The sequence below is a fragment of the Sminthopsis crassicaudata genome, chromosome 2 (genome assembly GCF_048593235.1).
Source record: "Sminthopsis crassicaudata isolate SCR6 chromosome 2, ASM4859323v1, whole genome shotgun sequence".
In the NCBI taxonomy this organism is placed as follows: domain Eukaryota; kingdom Metazoa; phylum Chordata; class Mammalia; order Dasyuromorphia; family Dasyuridae; genus Sminthopsis; species Sminthopsis crassicaudata.
In genome coordinates this window covers 652,909,685-652,929,113 of record NC_133618.1, presented here as the reverse complement: position 1 = coordinate 652,929,113, position 19,429 = coordinate 652,909,685, and the positions used below count along the sequence as shown (strand labels likewise).

General features: G+C 37.4%; 1 protein-coding gene across 1 annotated transcript in view; it reads right to left on the bottom strand.

Annotated features, from left to right (window-relative positions):
* KCNMA1 (potassium calcium-activated channel subfamily M alpha 1) overlaps window positions 1-19,429 on the bottom strand; it is an 893,014-nt gene that overhangs the window by 6,482 nt on the left and 867,103 nt on the right. Inside the window, 3 exon segments of the mRNA XM_074296747.1 lie at window positions 6,637-6,861; window positions 8,405-8,523; window positions 10,253-10,447. Of these exon segments, the coding sequence (XP_074152848.1) occupies window positions 6,637-6,861; window positions 8,405-8,523; window positions 10,253-10,447 (539 nt within the window).

Here is a 19,429-nt window from a genome sequence, read left to right as displayed (position 1 = left end):
CAAGAAATGACCAAGTGAGACTTGGAATGGGACCTATTGTTGGACCATCAGTGAGAGTGAGAGTATGATGTGGGCTTAAGACATGGTCCTTAAAAAAGGAAGCTAGTTTGATAAGCCCAAGATATCTTCTAACATTTCAGAGATGAAAATTTATATTCCTTTGGGTAGAGCACCTGCAGATAAGGGTATGATTCTGTATATGAATATAAAGAGAGAAGAAGGAGGGAGAGAAGGAAGGGAAGAGGGAGAGGAAGAAGAGAGGAGAAAGGGAAGGAGAGAAACAGGAAGGGAGGGAAGGAAAAAGGGAGGAAGGGAGGGAAAGAAGAAAGGGAAGAAGGAGAGAGGAAAGAAAGAGGGAGGGATTAAAGGAAGGAAGGGAGAAATTTAAAAAAGCAAGGAAGGGAGGGAAGGAGGAAGAGGAAGGAATAGAGGAAGGCAGAGAGGGAGGAAAAGGAAGGAAGGAAGGAAGAGAGGAAGTGAGGAAAAGAAAGAGGGAAGGGAGGTAGGAAAGAGGGAAGGAAGGTAGGAAGGAAGGAAGGAAGGAAGGGAGTGGTGAGGGAGGAAAAGGAAAAAAGGGAGAAAGGAAAGAAGGAAGGAAGGAAGAAAAGATGGATGGAAGGATGGAAGAAAGGAAGAAGGAAGAAGCTGGAACTGGATTGGTGGGTCCCCGTGGGGCAGCTATTCAGTGCTCACAGACAATTGTCCTTTTTCATAGAGGACCATGATATCTGGAAGGTGATGTCATGACTTGCAAGGGAATTGGATTTAAGTGAGAAAGGACTGTGCAAAGTCATCAGCCTCACTCTCTCTTCCAGAGCCATCTGGGACCAGTGGTCATATATAGATTGGGACAAGTCCTGATCTATGTCAGGCTGTGTCCCCAGGCTGGCTTGGCCAAATCTGGACTCCAATTGTTTCTAAGTACCCAGCAATAAGTCAGAGGACCAGCTCTGTGGTAGAGGTAATTGGGTCTGTTTGCTAGTTCTGCAGGTTCTGACAGCACTGTGCAATTTAGTCTTTTCACAATAACTCCTCTCAAGAGAAGAGAACAGAGGAAGGGGGAGGAGGGGAAAAAAAAAAAAAGATGCAGCAAAGGCACTTGGAGTAATTGGACCAGTTTCTCCCACACCACAAGCTGAAGCTTAGAGATAAAATATTTGAAAGGAAAGATTTCCTTTGGATAGAAACAACAATTGAGAATAACAGAAGGATAACAATGAGCTCCTGCCTTTTAAAGGCAAAACCATGTTGTTGAAAACCTTGCTCTTCTTACATGGAATCTCAGGAGTTTTTTGTCATCTTCTTCTGCTTCCCCTCTTCACTGTGATTGCCTACAAAGCTCTCCTCTTCTATAGAGCAGGGAATCAATTTGCACAGAAGTTGGACTATTTTCATTATCTGGAACTTCTTTGATTGCTTCCAGGACAGTTTTTCAATGTGCAGAATATTTAATTTGAAGGGAGGGGAGGAGGGAGGCTTAAGCCATGATTAGGTGGACAATGCAGCCTGCCTTGCATATTTGTAGCGTCAACACTGTGTCCTTCTGCTATTTCTTCTCCTTTGGGATTCAAACCAGTTTCATGGTGGATATATTTTTTCCTTGTACTTTTTGTGGGTATCATTGTAGCTGTCAGTGAATTTTCTACAGGCAGAAAGCAGGAATCCTTCCCCATGACCCATCCACAAAGAAATCTGATTTAAATGCCACTTGTTGATGCTTTGAGAAAGAAATCAGTGGCTGTATAATTGACTGACATTGGTTTTCTCTATTACTTGTCTTAGGACAAACCTATAGTTTTTTGTCCTGTGCTCTTGTCCTCCTTGGATATCACTAGAGAAATGTGATAGACTGCTAGCTAGCATTGTCTACAGTAGAAGTCAGATACCTTTTATATCTTCTTACTACTGCAGAGAGAACAAGTTTCCCTCATATACATCTAGTCTCTTTACAGACTCAGTTCTTACTTGAGATCTTTTACTGAGAACCTTCCTCCATGATGCCTTATTTTACTCTTTCAAATAACTTTACACTATATCTATATTAGTTTCCTATGTTTCCCCCAATGAAACATAAGCTACTTAAGGGCAGGAACTGTTCCATTTTTGTCTGTATGACCTCAGAAGCTAGCTCAGGGCTTGGTAGACAGCAGGTGCTTAATAAATGTTTGTCAATTAACTGATTTGTACCTAAGGTAGTCCCCCATTGCCTTCAAAAAGGCCCTTTTTCATTTTATAATCCATACACTAATGTGACAGGTAGAATTATCAATAATGCCAGCTGAAGGACTGATGGAGAACCTCATACTTTTAAAAGCAAATCTAACGTGTTCATTTTAAATAATAATTATTATATTTATTAATTACATTTGAATTTTCAGGGTCATAAATCTTTATCTTTTTTTGAAGAAACCTCTGGATTTGTACAAATATTGGTTTCTATTTTTTATTTTTTTGAGCTAAGAAATGTTCTTTCCTAGATTCAGTCACTGGGGAATATAGGTAATCTCCAAATCTCGTGGTAGCAAGAGTTTCAACTTCATCCCATCACTAAAAAAACAAAAACAAAAAAACAAAACAAAACAAAAAAACAAAAACAAAAACAAACAAACAAATAAACAAAAAAAATCTAATGATTTAATCAATCCCTTTGCATTTTAAGATTGACAAGATTTTATCTTTGTATTCCATCAAATACTTTGTATTCCATCAAATCTTTTGATTGTCTGTTTTCAAAGCCAAAGCAAGTCAGACTGAATGAATAGAGAATGGTTTCTGTCTTAGACTAGGGGAAGTGATTAAGTGAGTTTCTAGTATGTTATTCTTCAAAAGGTACTGTTTGTTTTCAAAATTAACTATGGGGCTTTTAACTTTCTTCTCCTTACTTGGTTTGTATGTCTGTTTTTGTTGTTGTTTGTTGCTTTTGAAACGAGTCTGAGAAGGTACAAAGCAGTGTGCCCCTTTCCCTGAGTAGACAAATACACCCCTGAAAAAGGAATGTACAAATCTACTGGGGGAAGGTAGCAAAGCATGGTGGTGAGGGCATTTTTGGTTCTTGGAAGGCATAGTTTGCTGCAATTATCTCACTGGTTTAGTAGGGCTCCATAGTAAATAAAACTGCTTAATTTATGTTTTTTGAATTGAATTCCCTTCCAGCAGCAACACTGAACACACCATTATACAAACAGAGTCAACTCTCAATTATCTGTGTTAATGGAGAACAGGGTCAGCTCACAGGTTTAATGAAATATACAGATAATCCCCAAATCTCTTCTCTGAGGAGAGTTCTCACTTCATCCCCATCAAACCTCATTAGAGTGACTAACAAGGAACCACAGTGTCATTCTTTTGAAATTGAATCAATTCCCCCTTTGTGTGCACCCAGCCTCTGATCAGAATTCACTGTGGGCAGCAACACGTTGAAAAGGCAGGAGAGAGGTATATATTTAATGCCCAAACCCAACAACCAGTGTCTAAATAATTGAGAGTGGACCAAAGTCTTATATGTCTAGTCAAATCACTTCTAAATCGAGGGCATAGCAAACTAACACACGTGTGAACATTCCTTTTGGTCATTCAAAATTGTTCCTTCTGCTTCCAAATAGATTTTTAAAAAAAAAAGGAAGAAAAAGTTAACAGAAAAGCAGGTTTGCCAGATGGAAAAGCTGCATATGTTTTCCAAAAAAAGGTTTATCAACTGGCATCATGACTGGATTCAGTAGCTATTGCCAAGATAAACAGAGAGATGTTCATAGATGTGGACAGACTGATGATGTTGAGGGTGGGATGATGGGGAGAGGACTGAATGAAACGGGGAGTCATGAGAGGGAGATGACTGGATTTTGAGCGAGGTACCAAGGTGGGACAGTGAGGACACGTGCATACTAAAGGCCAGCTGGAGAGAGAATAATCCCCCAGAGGGAAAAAAAAAACAAAAAAATAAAATAAAATAAAAAACCCAAAACATCTGGAAAAAGAGAGAGGGGAAATCTAGCAGCAGCAGGAGGACAGCCTTGTTGCTCTTGGGGACCTGTGAGATGGAGGAAGGCAAAGGAAGGGACAGAGGAAGCTGGGGAGGAGGAGGAAGCAAAGAGAAATAAAACCACCAAAATAACAAGAAAATAAACAAAGCAATAACAGAATAAAGTTTATAACTCCTTTTTTTTTTTGTTTGTTGTTGTTGTTGGTTTTTAATTTCACAAATTTTCACAAGGACAGCGTTATAGAAGAACCCACAGCAGAGGCTAGGGCATGCAGAACCATTAATTATCATACCTTGACCCATTCTATTCATCCTTGTTGCACTTTAGAGAGAGAAGTAAGCTCTGTAAGTTTTACAATGCTTTTAAACTGTCATATTTCCTGTTGAGCACTTTAACTGGCACATCCTTGTAGTTATAAATGTTCTGAGGGCGTGACTTTATAACCTCTTTTGCAAAGGATGCATGAAAAAATGTCTTTCATGATCCAGAACTAGTGTATATAGAGTTATTTAGAGTTATATATAATATTATATATATCTCAATATATATACATATATATATATATATATATTTGGACAAAATAATTGCAGAATACCTTTCACTCACAGACTTTCCAACCCATATTAATATATAGATAGATATAGGTGATTGATTAATCCCCCTAATCCCACCCATTATTGTTTTAAACCCTGTACTGCCCCTATTCCCTGATGCTGGTAGGGGTCTAGGGAGGTGCCTCCTGGCAAAACCTCACCAGGTTTGTCAGTAAAAGTGCTTGTCCATTCACACAGCAAGCAAATAGCCAAAAAAAAAAAAAAATCATGCTTGGGAGAGTAGGGGATCAAAAAGCTTTGCTCTGAAATATGAATCATGAGCCTCCTCCAAACTGGTAGTGCTATAGCATTTTTTATCCCCACCCCCAAATCCCCCACCCTCACCCCTACTCCCCAGTCCCATCTAAGAAAATTGTGGATCTTGGGGAGAAACAGTCCCAAAACAAACCAAAACATGCTTTCCTAATCATCAAACCAGTGTCTTCCCAATAGCTATTTAATCTCAAAAGATGCCAGTTTGGCAGTTGTGAGATAGGCTGATTTTTAGGAAGCATTTCTATGTCTAGCATGTGAATAGTCTTCCTGAAGACCACTGACTTCTGCATTTGGGGGGGGGGAAGCAGTTTAGAGGTGCTTTATCTAACTACTATAAAAAAAGGGGATGCACCAAAGGCTTTGGCCTACTATGCTCCTCCTTACTGGGTCTACACATGGAGGGGGATAGTTTTGGGTTTTCCCCCCCTTCCTTTTTCACTTGGCTAATGACAGTCTTTCTGGATGAGCCAAGATAGGAAGAGGATTTGTATTCCTTTAAAAAGAAACCTACAACAGAATTTTTTTTAACCCCTTCAATTCCCTTAGACACGTGGGGACCATGCTGCCAGAAACCATGTCTTCTCAATGGTACTGGCTGCTTTTGGTCTCTGTGGCCTCCATCTCAATTGCACATTCTGATTTACTTTTGCACATTGCGATCTAGAAAAATATTATCTGTTTTTTGTTTTATCTTCCTTGGCTGTCTCATCGCATCAGACCCACACAGTGCCAGGGATCAGGGCCTACACAAATCAACCAAGTTGGGGGAAGGGGGAGATCCCCTGAGGATATGTGGAAAAATACTTGCTCTTTTCTGAGCATTATTTATTCTGTACATAAGGTGAGTGATTCACCTTTGAAAAGATGTAAAAGTCCCAGGAAGGCAGTTTTTAATGACTTACATCTGATATTTATGATACATATGGCTTTTCATCCCAAATGTCAAAAGGAAAAGGAAAAAAAAAAACACAACAGTTTTCTATGTGGCAGTACACAGAGACAGAATAACAATTCAATATGCAATTAGAACACTTTTTACTTAAATTAAATTATTAGGATTTGCTGTCTCCATGAATTGAATACTGTTATTGTTTCATTAAAAGAAAGTGGGGTAGAAATACTCTCCAAAAGAAGAAAATCTTGAAACAGAAAGTCTTAAAAGAGAAATCTCTGATATCAGTTTGCTGGATATGGGTGTTTAAGAATAATCCAAGCAAATAGGCTAGGACTCTCCAAGGCTTCACAATATTTTAGCTGGAAGAGTGGAATCAATCAATAGATATTTTTTTTTCCTCTTTGTTTACTTCTTTCAAATAAACATAAGAACTTGTGAGGATAAAAAAATACCCCCAAAGCACCCTGATGCATCAGCACTTCTGCTGATGAACTAGGACTTTCTCAGTATAGCTCTGCCTTTGCTAAAGAGTATTCACACTGAATAGCCTCTCTCCACTAATCTATAGAATCATTTCTGCAGAGAGTTATTTATGTTTTTAGCATGCCTGTGATTTTTTTTTTTCCCCTAGACTCATAAATAACTTTTGGTCCGTCTGTCTGCTTAGTTGCTGTTGTGCTTAAGGGTTTTATGGTGGTAAAATAAAAATGACAGTCACATGCACACTATCATACATATGCAAAATATGTGTATAAAAAGGGGAGAAAACTGGAAGGGAGAGGACAAGGAAAGTTACTGTTGGGAACACCAACTGGGGGGAATGAGTGGCAGATACAGGTTCACACACGGTGGGAGTGGATATACATGTTAAAGTCTTTCTTCCTGCACATACTTCTGTTTGTCCCGAGAGTCCCTGGACTTGGGGCGGTTCTGCCGATTTGCCGTGGAGGGGATGGAGTGAACAGAGGAACTTTTCTTGCTGGAGGACTGGGAGGAATGGGAGGAGTGAGAGAGGCTGGCCCTGGACTGTCCAGCATTGTGGTCAAACTGCATCAAACAAAAGATCAGGTCGGTCGGCACAAGCTCAAACTCATATGGAGGGTTGGTGATGACGTATCTGGAAAAGAAATGAGAAAGGGGACTTCAAGGAGACACGATAATGTTTGACCCTCTTAGTTTTATCTAATCAGAAAGGCCTTTCCTCTGCTTTTGAACAGGATGCTAAATTCCATTTATTATATTTATCTCTATGTATTGAGTCTCCCTATTAGAATGTAAGCTTTTTTGAGGGCAGGAACTGTTTTGTTTTATTTAATTTCAATTGTAGGCACATTTCCTGAAAGTGGCTATTGCTTTAATCATTAATGGCTTCAAGATAGCTAATTTTCTAACCATTTGAAATTTTGATTATCCTAAACAGAACTCCCTCTCAAGTTTCAGTTATTTGGTTCATGTATGAAGTCAAAAAATGTGGAATATAGGAATATGAGTTGATATTTGTATGAGTGGCTTTGATTCATACCCTTCCAACTCAAGGCCTTTTAAGTTATTTCCCCTGTAGTTAATCATGCAAAGCCTATTTTTCTGCACCTGCCCTGTGTTTGTACAATTCCACAAGGGAAAAAAAAAACAAACCAAAAACAAAACAAAACAACAACAACAACAAAAAAACCTTAACTTAATTCTAATTGAGGAAGTTATTTGCCATTTTACAGTCAGATGGTCTGGACTACATCTTTTATTCCCAGGTCTACCACAAAGTCCCCAGATAGCCCTGGTCCCTCACTAGTGAACATATGACAAAGGACCAACTTCTGTCAACATTATAATCAGACCCTTAAACTAAATCTCACTGGGGATTCTAAGTGATTAAGGAGTATAGCACACGATCCTATTTCCTGCGTATCCTTTTGTACAATGGCAGAATTTGGCAGTCAGATGACCTGAGCTTGGAATCTCACCTCTGCCAATTAGTACCTATGTGACTTCGGACAAATGATTTAACCTTTCCAGTCCCATTTTCCTTCTTCTACATAAAATAAAGGTAGCAGAGAAGAAGAATTCTAAATTTATTTCCAGCACTAAATCTATCATTCTATGATCTTTTAATATAGTAGAAAAGGCACTGTACAATGCCAAATATCTAAATAACTAAATTTTTCAGTCTTGTTTTTTTTAAAGTACATATGGGATGGCTCTCCGGGAATGGAGAAAGGGAGAGATACAAGAGGAAATTAGGCTATGTAAAACCAAAAGATACACGTAAAAAATGTATTTAATAAGCAGGTGCTTGGTCTATAAATACATGAAACACATGATTATATGAGGTTATGCAAACACAGTCAGACATAGCTGGTGAGATCTAGGCTACATTTTATATAGATGTGTACATGTACCAATATTTCTTTTTCTGGCTCATAGGACATGCTAAGTATTCTCCTTGATGCTTTTTCCTTATCCCAGATCTCAAATAATTGTCTAAAAGAGAGTCTTTTCATGCACCATTGACTTGCTTGGTGGAGGGAGAGGAGGGACATTGGATCTCTTGAGAAAAGAACCATTTTCTCCCTACAGACATGAACCTTGCCTATGGCTCTCTCCTTATGCCATTTGGGCGGGCATCTACTGTTCCATGCCGGGGAGCAGCAGTAAACACTCACCGTTTGGTGCATTGGCTCGGTGTGCTGAGATGGGCATCTCTCAGCCGGTAAATTCCAAAGCAAAGCATATTGTAAGTCTTTAATGCTTTACAAAATAGATCACCATAACAACCACCATCCTGGGAGACAAAAAATGAAGAGAAAATGATATACATATAAACACATATATTGTATGTCTACATACATCCATGCATAATTTTATTTGTCTCAGAATAATGATTTAGGAGGAAAAAAAACTATATTAAAGAATCCTTTTAAGACTGAGGGTGTGACTTCAGATAAATTATCTGTGCCAATGGGACAACCACAAAACAGCCACTTGGAGTTTGTAGTTGGTTGTGAAAATCTGCTGGAATAGGCAATGATGGTCACAAGCTGGCATGTTTCCCACCAACTTCACCTGAACAGATCTTCCCAAACTTGGGGGGAAGAGTAAGCAAGTCTGATTTTAATTGGAAGCAGAATGCTTTGGGGACTGAGAGCTTTCACTCAGGAAAAGAGGAGAAATGTGGTCTCTTTGAAAGAATGATTAAACTTTGCTCTGGCTCCCAAGGACCCACTGTGCTGTGCTTTGCTTGATTTGACGGTGTTGTCAAAACTTGCCCTAGTGATAATTAAAACCCCAGTAAGAAGGAGAGATGCCACCAGGCATGAGGGTGACACTCACTTGCAGGTAAGGACGGTGTGAAAAGCACAATTTGCAGACCTTGGCGATGGCAGGGAGGGGGTGGGAGTGAGTGTGTTTCCCAAGAGCCAAGGTCTGAATTCTGAATTACTGGCAATCACAGCTCTGATCATTTCACAATTGCCTTCCACCTGACTGGGACAGCAAACACAACCATCCCTTGGCCAACATGGGATACGAAAGCAAATCCAATTGTTATGAAACTGAATTGTGAATTCAGTGGATACTAGTCAGCTAGATGAACGCCCATTGTTGGTACTAATCCAGTGATTTAACCAAGGAAAAATGTATGTCTGCCCAGCTCAGTATTTTATCCTACTACTACCCATTGCATTTGCATATGGAATCATTGAAGATAAATGGGTGATAGCACAAAATATTTGAGATAGCAAGATACAATAAAATGTTGGGATTTGCTTCCCAGCATCTCCATTTACTAGTTTGGGGGCATAGGATGAATATTTTTTATGGCTTTAAAACTCAAGTTCCTCATTTATAAATGAGGTCTAATATGTCTCCCTTTCTGGGAAAAGTGTTAGGATGAATCACTGAGATAATGTACAGAAGGGAAAGTTCCCCTTGTCAAAAGGACTCAATAGATAGGGGTGCAAATCTTACCTCTTCCAAGACCCATGTTGCCTTGGACAAAATCACTTCTTTATTTACCCTAGTTTTCTCATTTGTACTCTATAAGGCTTCCATGATCCTTTCCAATTTTAAACAGCTGGTTTTATACTCCTAAGGATTCTATAAATGGTAGTTGCTTACTTCAAATGAAATATCTAGACTGGCACTTGGGACTTTTGCTAGATGCCTTCGTCTTTATCAACACTAACCCAAGTTCTTGCCTTGTTAGAAGAAGGCTAGCTGGGGCCAGCTAAAAGTCAGGAGATAAATAATGCAAGCATTTAGTGGAATTTCCAAGCATTTAGTGGAATTTCCAGAAGTGCCAATCAGGAACTACCTATCTAGTAGAAAAAAATCTTGAGTAGATTACTGGCTAGGTAGAAGTAGGTGTATAGATGGAATAGAGATGGAAAAATGAAATACCTGATTTCTTATTGTTTCATTAAGAAGGGATTGCAAAACTAGGGCTTTGCTGTGTGTGTGTGTGTGTGTGTGTATGTGTGTGTGTGTGTGTTTAGGGGGATTCAGATGCTTACCCCTAAATCTGCAAAAGGCCCATCCAGCAGGGCTAACTGTGCAACCCGACATCGATCCCTGTTGGCCAGTGTCTGGGGGGTGCTATAGCCACCTCGTAAGGCATTTTCTTCAGCAATCAGGGCTTCCAGCTCTGGAGTCGCTCCTCCCGTGACCAGAGTCCGGATCAGGGTAAGGATATTGTCATTGAAGTATGTCTAGGGACATGAAAGAAATTCTCCTTAAGCAAAAACACCATTAAAGTCACAACAGCCGACATTCAAATTACAACTTTTCTGAGTTTCTCCTGTTCAAAGTTCTGGCTTGTCTCTTCAAATAATTTTATGTTGGAAGTGAAAAGACAGCAGCCTCCAATTACTCTATTCCCTTCTATCCCATTAGACTTCAACACTAGAGTCTTCCTTTTAAAGACCCATTCAGGCAGATTTTTATTAAAGAACTAAAATTTGAATGATTTATGTTTCCCATAATTGGTGTTAGTGGCAAGGCAAAGACAGCCTCCATTTCTTATCCCTTCATGGCTAACAAGGAGCTTAAGGAAATAGAATTATAAAACTCGGGGCTCTATGGGGAAGCTTTACATAGGCTTCGAAGGTACTATTTACCCCAGCTTAGAGGTCAAGAAAGATTGAGTTAGCTCTAGTCACTGGCCACCAAAGCACCAGAGAGAGAACGGCTTGTATGCTCTGTTGATGTTATGATGTGTCACTGGGCCAGGCCTCTGGGAGCCATCCTGAGGCCATGTGGTAAACAATTTAGGACATGTTCTGCTAATGTTCAGACATAGACGTGTGTATCAATTTAAATACCCTGAATCTGTGCCAGATAAATTTATGATGAGCTGGGATCCTGCTGTTTCCTTTTAAAACCTCTAGGGTCTAGGCTAAGTGTGGCTTATTAAGGAAGGCTTCCTCTCCACTGACGCTTTGCCAAAATCCATAAAATCACTGGTCTGTGAGGAAAACAATGGGCATTTAAAAATTAATTTCATGCCAAATGAATGCCTTTCAAGCTTGGTTAAAGTGACATAGTCCAGTGTGAAAGGGACCCAAAGAAGTGTGTGAAATCAAACCATCTCTTGCCTTGATAAGATTTCTATACCAGAATTTCAGGGTTTGGTTGAACTTTAAAGAGAATCCAACCCAATCCTGTAATTTTAGAAGTGAAAAATGTAAGGTCCAGGGTATGATCTGAAATAACTCGATATGTGCATACATAATACTGTAAGAGTCAAGATTTGAATCCAGTTCTCTGCACCAACATATCCAGGGTTCCCTTATATCCTGCTGCCCCCTTGTAACTGGCTGGGAAGAATTGGAGGAAAAACACGAAAGATTTTTCAACAGGAGAAATGACAACACTGCTTTGAAATTTCCCTTTTGAGAACAAATTTCTTAGTCTCAATGAATGGTTAAGATGGTAGGAGATCAGAATCAAGGCCAAGATTTTACTCTCATCTCTTTAGAATCAGTCTTTTGACCACCAGTAAATCTCTGAACATGTCTGCACCTCAATTTCTTATGATAACTGCTAAGATCTCTCACTTACTATGGAATTCTATGACTCCATGAATTTCTCTTAAAGTTAACTATAAAATAGTTTTTCTTGTCAAGATGTAAGATTCATTTTTGTCACATCTTTAGAACCTGACTTATTGAAATATATGTCAGTGTTGAAATATATTACTGTGAAATGGACTATCTTTTCAGCTGATCAGTCAACAATCTATATGGGGAGCCTACTATGTGCTTAGCCCTGTGCCAGGGTAAGCAATGAAATGTGGGCTGTTCATTGTCACAGAGAACACTGCCTTCAAAATTGTTTATCAAAAGACAGGATTTCTGAGTGAGTCACTCCAAAGTTGCGTGACCAAATCTTATGCTGTTCATGTTTTTTGACAGTGACACATATTTTACATCCCAAGATGGCCTTGTAACTCAATTCTATCTTTTCAACTATGCTCATTCAAAATGAGCAGCATGGCTATAGCTAGAGCATGTTGGATATTGAAAAGGCAACATTATGCATATAACATAAAAGAAACTGACCTCAGACTTAGGAGGCTAGGTTTCAATTTTTAACTTGTTTCTCTACTACATCACTGTGTCTGGGTCTCCTTAACATTGCCTCCTTTTACAAAATGGTTATAATGGTATCCAACCCTCCTTTAGAACTATTGTGATGAAAGTAATTTATAAATCTTATGGGCTTTGAAAATATGAGTCATAATTAAAGATAAAAATAATATACCACATCTTTTTTTCTGTTATTGGTTCCCAAAAAATGATACAGAACACCCTTTTCAGTTTCTTGTTCATGAGGAGTATAATTTAGGTTTTTAGGTATCTTTGTGAGTGATATCAAAACTACCAGGAATGGTCCAGTCTATTTAGAGCAACACATAAATGAAACAAGTTGGAACTTAAAAACATGCTAGGACATGCATGTCAATAACTAGTTTGCCCCATTATTCACAACTTCATCTCTATTTACACAATAGTATAGTAGTATAACTCTGCTACCATGATAGTGCAAGCATGGGTTAGGTGCCTAATTGCATTTCCTGCTTTGCTTACTGATGTCCCAAAAGAGTTGCCCAGAGAAAATTATTCAAATCATTATTAGAAAAGCTCAGAATGTGTCGGCCTATATAGAAACAGTTGATTCTCAACTTAGGGGCAGCTAAGTAGTACAGTACATTGTTCAAAAGACAAGAGTTTGAAACCTGATGTATAAATCTAAGCAAGTCTCTTAACTTTTCTCTGTCTTAGTACCTCTTCTATTAAATAGATATCATGATAGCCCTACCTCATAGGCTTGCTGTCACAATCAAATTAGATTTTTATATACTTTAAATATCTATATATAGATGTATGTATACATATATATGTATATATATGCATATATATACACACACACACACATATATATATATACACATATGACTGCAAACCTTAAAGTATAAATGCTACCTATTATCATTGATGAAAAAATTATTAAGAAAATATTTAAGTGCTTAGCACTTTTGTTTCCTTGGATAAATACTTTATTCCCTTCCCTACCTTTCCTTTCTTTTGCTTATTATCATTTCTGCTCATTCTAGGTCACATAAGATATGGAGAAATCTTTTCTAATAGCAACATTCCAGATTTACTTTTTATTTTGACAGATTACCAAACTGAGAGCACAAGACATTACTGTGGACATGATTTGCCTAGATTACAAAGAACTGATAAAATCTCTTGTGTTATTCTTATGGAAAATTTGGAGAGTAATAGGCCTAATGATGTTAGTACAATTTTCCAGACAGCTATTATTCATTGAATGAAAAATTATGAAGGATTCAGAAAAAGAGGTCTCCAGGTGTCCCAAGGTTTTGTAATTGATCCTGTGCTCAATTTGTTATCAATGTCTTCAATAAAGCTATAGAATGGCATGCTTCTCAAGTTTCTAGATGTATCCCATGCCATTGTTGGGATTCATAAATATCTAAGAAGCCAGAATATTGGGCCAAATAAAATAACATGAGCTCTAATAAGGACAAAAGGAAAGTCTTATGCTTGAGTTCAAATTTTTCAATATGGAGGAGGCATGAATAGGGAATTTATCAAAAAAAAAAAAAGATATGGGTATATGAGTAGACAGAAATTTAATAAGAAGCAACTAATGAAATTTATATAATCTTGGCTTTATAAAGAGACACAGAATCATATATGAGAGCTGGAAAAAATCTTAGAAGGAAATTATGGTGTAAAGAGGGAAAGGCATTTGTCCAATTTAGCCCTATGCCTTATATCTGATGATGTGCTTGTTGCTGCTCTCAGTAGGTATTCTCATTTGGGGTAGTGTTGCTCTGCAGAGACTTATGAATGGATTTGAAGACTTTCCAAACCACACTCTACACAGGGACCAAACTGATATTTCTAAACCACAAATTTGATGAATCTGTTGCTCCCCTGCTCAAGAAGCTTCGATAGCTCTCTGTTCCATCTCTGTTTCTGTGACAAGATGCAAACACCACTGTTTGACATTTAAAGTCCTTCACAAACTGGCTGCAATCAATCTTTCTCCACTGATTTCACAGAACTCCTACTCACATACTTGGGCTTTACAGTATTCCAAACAATCTAGCCTACTATTTGACATTTCATCAATGACATTCCATCTTCTGCCTCCTTGAATTTGCCCAGTCTGCCTTCCAGACATGTCTGAAACATATCTCATCTTTGCATCTTGAATTTTCTGATTCCTTTTGAAGCTTAGTTCAAGGGCTCTCTCTGATAAAAGGCCTCTTCTTACCTTTCCCTCTGAATTGTTACTTTCTCTCCTAAATAAGATTACTTTTTAAAAATCTTGGAATTGTTGTGAAATTAATTGGATCAGTAAATGGGACAGCAAGGTGGTGCGATGGATAGATACCTGAGACTGGAAGACTTGAATTCAAGACCAGCCTCAGATACTTACTAGCTGGGTGACCCTGGGCAAATCACTTAACCCTATTTGCCTCGGTTTCCTCATCTGTAAAATTATCTGGAGAATGAAATGGCAAACTATCTTTATCAAGAAAACACCAAATGGGGATTCAGACATGACTTAAATGATTAAATGACAAAGACTGAGAACTAGATTTGGAAACAAAATCTTACTAATTGTGTGATTCTGGATAAGTTTTTTAACTTCTATTAGCCTCTTGTCTTCTCATTCATAAAATTTGGGTAATAATAGCACCCACCTCAAAGAATCATTGTGCAGATCCAATGAGATATATATATATATATATATATATATATATATATATATATATATATATTTATAATGCTTTGCCAATTTTAAATGCCATATAATTGCTAGCTAGTATTATTATTCATATTCTTATACAAGTTTCTCAACCAATAAACTGTTATTTCTTCATGGGCCAGGATTTCATCATTTAGTATATACATCTCCATAACCTAGTAAAAAGCACTAGACAGGATTGCATTGATAGATAAATTACTTTTAGATGAAGAAACTCTTCCTATTAATGAGCACAGCATCTCCTCAAAAACTTAGAATTTTAGAGTTGCATAGAACTCTACTACTTGTCCATAGTCAACTGGCCAATAAGATGTCAGAAGTGGGATGTGAACCCATGTTTTCCTGGCTCCAAAGTCATTTCTTTACCATTATACCATATTTTCTCTGGTACAGAGTAGGTATTTAATAATTGCTTGGGAAGGGGCAATAGGGGTTAAATAAATTGTCCAGGTTCACATAGCTAGTAAGTGTCTGAGGTTGGATTTGAACTCATTTCTCCCTGACTCCAGGGCTGGTGCTCCATCAACTGTGCCACCCCTTAATAATTTCTTATTGAATTCAATCCAGATTTAGGTTTTATGGGATGTGTCCTTTTGATCTCTGACTTTCTTTACAGCACTTGTAAATAATTTACAGGTAACTTATTAATTTACAGAACTTTGCCTAGCAGACCTCAGATAGTATAAAATAACTTAGGACCTTGTTCTGTTGTCCATGAAGGCAAAGTTATAGTAGAATGGACTTTTCCATGATTAGCTGTGTGACTTTGGTAAGTGGCAACTTCTGTGAGCTGATTTCCCCCTCTCTTAAAGAAGGGCTTAATACTTGATTATTAAGCCCTTCCTGGCACTGGCATTCACTCTTACCGTGATTTCTGAGAGAAGACAGAGCATTGAATAGGAACACCAACAACTGTACAAATGAGAAGCAAATTCTAATCTGGATATTTGAGCTTGCAGTGCCATCTAGCCCAAGTTCTAAGGCTGAGGCAGCTCTGGTTGGGTGAAAATGTTTGGGGCTGTTCTCTCGTGTGCTGGAGCATTCTTTTTTTTTTTTTTTCCTAAAGTATAATTACCAGAGCTTATGTTTCATAGTTAATGCTGTCAAGCCTTTTAAACTAATTGGTCTTTTATAGAAAATTTAACTGAAAATTAACACATCTTTTAATAACATTGCTTTAACTTTAATGGCACTTTGCCTTGCGTTTATAATTGCTCTAAAATTGTCATTTTCCATGTCATAGCTGCCATTTTTTATATTTGCCAGTTTTCATGGTGTAGGTTTTTATTTTTAGTAATTTTTTTTCCTTATGAAGAGAGAACCATTTGCTATTTTCCATCTACTTTGGGCCACATTTGATTTAAGAGTTAGTATGGGGGAGGGGGAAAGGGGGAGAAGACGTGATTAGAAGCTGGGAGACCTGCTCTGTCTTAGAAATGTGATTAGAGAACCATCTAAGAGCCTCAATTTCCTCAATCTGTGAAACAGGAGCAGTAACAGTCATATTTCCTACTTCATAGGACTGAGGATCATAGAATCACATGTCCAGAGAAGTTCAACCTCCTTATTTTATAGAAAAGGAAGCTGTGGCACAGAAATTGAGTAAATTGCCCAAAATCCCACAGGGAGGGAAATGATGATGATAAAATAATACCTAGAATTTATACAATTACTTTGATGTTTACAAAGCACTTTATGTAGGTTATATCCTTTGATCTTCACAACAAAATGAGGTAGGTAGCTAGTAAATAGCTAGTAAATGGCTGAGACAAGATATGAATAATAAACCCAGGTTCTATGACTATAGACCCAGTATTTTTTCTATTGCACTATGTTCATTGTGAAAAGGACTATACACTACATAAATGTGAATGAAATGTATAATGAAATATATATGAAATGTATGTATGTGTGTATAATATAAAAGTATTATAATATAGCATACTATATAAAAATGTATACTATATAAATGTGATTTCTGGACACTGTGGTTTGAGAAGGATGTTGATATGCTGGCAAATGTTCAATGGAGAATAAGCAGGACATTGAGGAACACTGATTCTTTGTCATATGAACTGAATATGTTTAACCCAAAAGAAAGTCTCAAGGAAAACTGTGTTTCCAGTATTTGAAATGATATCATGGAAGAGGAAGACATAAGATCCTCCTTCTTTTTGCCCTGATAGGGCAGAATCAAGAATAGGCAAGAATTTCAAATTTAAGCTTGAGGTCAAGAAAAGCTTCCTGACAACTGAAGCTGCTCAATAGTGATACAAGCTGTTTCAAGACATGATGAATTTCCCCTTTTGAGAGTTTTCAAGCAATGCTGGCTGGCCACTTTTTGGATGAGGGATACTAGGGATTCCTTTTATGTAGAGATTGCACTCTTAGATGACTATTTAGGTTCCTTCTAACTCTCAAAAGCTATGACAATATCTGGATGGCAGACTCTAAAGGCTGATGCAATGATTAACTCTATGCAAACTATAAACTTGGCCTCGAGGCAAACTTTGTCCTGCTCTCATGGGGGGACCCTGGTTATGTGATTTCTTCCCCTTAATATATTATTTTGATTATCATACTTTCAAGTAAATCTTTATTTCTTGTATTTCTTCCTGTTTTTATCCTCTCTCTGTGCTACTGAGTATTCATTGTTTTAAAGATACTCCCCCCTCAAAAATAATTCCAATCTTTTGTAGGAAAACAGACAATATATAATGAACTCTATATTTTACGTATTAGGGCTTTTCTTCAATAATACTTTTACCCCAAGTTTCATATCATTAAAAGTTTGAGGAGGATGTTTAATGTCATTCACATTTTATAGTTCTAAGACTGAAGTTCAAGGAAGTAAAATAAAAGAACTGAAACAAGAACATAACCCTCTGAATTCGGGGCTAGTTCTCCTTCCAAAGACCATATGATATTGTCCAAGGCGAAGCCATTATGATAATTCTTCTAAGAAGGTAAAAAGGAAAGAATGCAAAAGAGGCACTTTTTGATTAAAGTGGACATTGCCGGCCTTGCTTTGCACAGGGAAGAGCTGAGAGAATTTCTGTTTGAGTAATTGGGAAGACTTGCATAAACTGATACAGAATGGAGTGAGAAGAACCAGGACAACAATTTATACAATAATAACATTGTAAAATAAACAAAACTGAGAGATTTAAGAACTGATTAACATAATAGCAATGAAACTAGAAGCAGATTATTTTGAAACAAGCTACCCACCCCCTAATAGAGATATGATGGATTCAAGACACAGAATGAGGCATAGATTTTTACACAAGGTCAATGTGGAAATTTATTTTTTGCTTGAGTTTTCATATTTGTTACAAAAGATGTTTTTTAAAAAAAGTATCCCTCTCATTGGATTGGGTCAGGGGAGAAGCAGGAATATCAAAGGGGAGAAAATAAATTATTGTTAACTGAAAAAAAATAAAATTTAATTTTAAATTTGAATAACTCTTTGTGATATTGCTAGTATTCCTTAAAGCATTTGTGATGATTCTTAAATGTCTAGGGAATGAAATAAGCACTGTTCTTCGACAAAGGGAAGCTTCCCTGTTGCAATGTACGTATTCTAGAGACAGCTAATGTACATCTTTTTTTGGTTTGTGTATTTTGTAAGAAGGGGGAAGGGTTCCAGTTCAGTCCGACTGTAAAAATGAACTTCATTAAATACACACACACACACACATATGCATAAACTCAAAATCATTAGCATTAGTGTATAGGAATATTAACTGTAAATGTTGCTTGTTTCTTCCCTGAACAATGTGCAGCCTTGCTCATCCTGGCTGGACTATTAATGTCCATAGTGCTACAAATTTCTACCCAGGAAACAACCAGAGCATATAAAAAGTGAACTCTCTCTATATAGTCTTTTTTAAGTTATTAAAGTCTTAAATGACATAAAGATTATGGGGACATCCTATATTGGCTCTGAATCTTCTGAGGATCAATTTTTGTAGATTCCTCTGAAGGCCACAAATACTGCTTCTTTTTTATCCTTAGGACTAAAGCACACATTAATTAATAAACAAGGATGTCTTGTTTTACATTACTTCACTGAATTGGAGCATCTGAAAGTAGAAGGGCCAATTCAATGTGATGATGATGATGATGATAATTATATAGTTTATTATAATTCTATATTAAACATCATATCATATAGAATAACTGTTTATTCTCAAAATATTTTCAAGTGTATAAAATTCATGATGATCTTTTTGTGTACTGCAATCTTGTGAGGAAGGTTCAATGATGCTAATTATCTCCATTTCATTATGGAACAAATAATCTTTCTATTCATCACAGCCATTTCTGGAATAACAGATAGGGATGCTAGAGAAGGAAACTGAGGCATAGAATAACAAAAC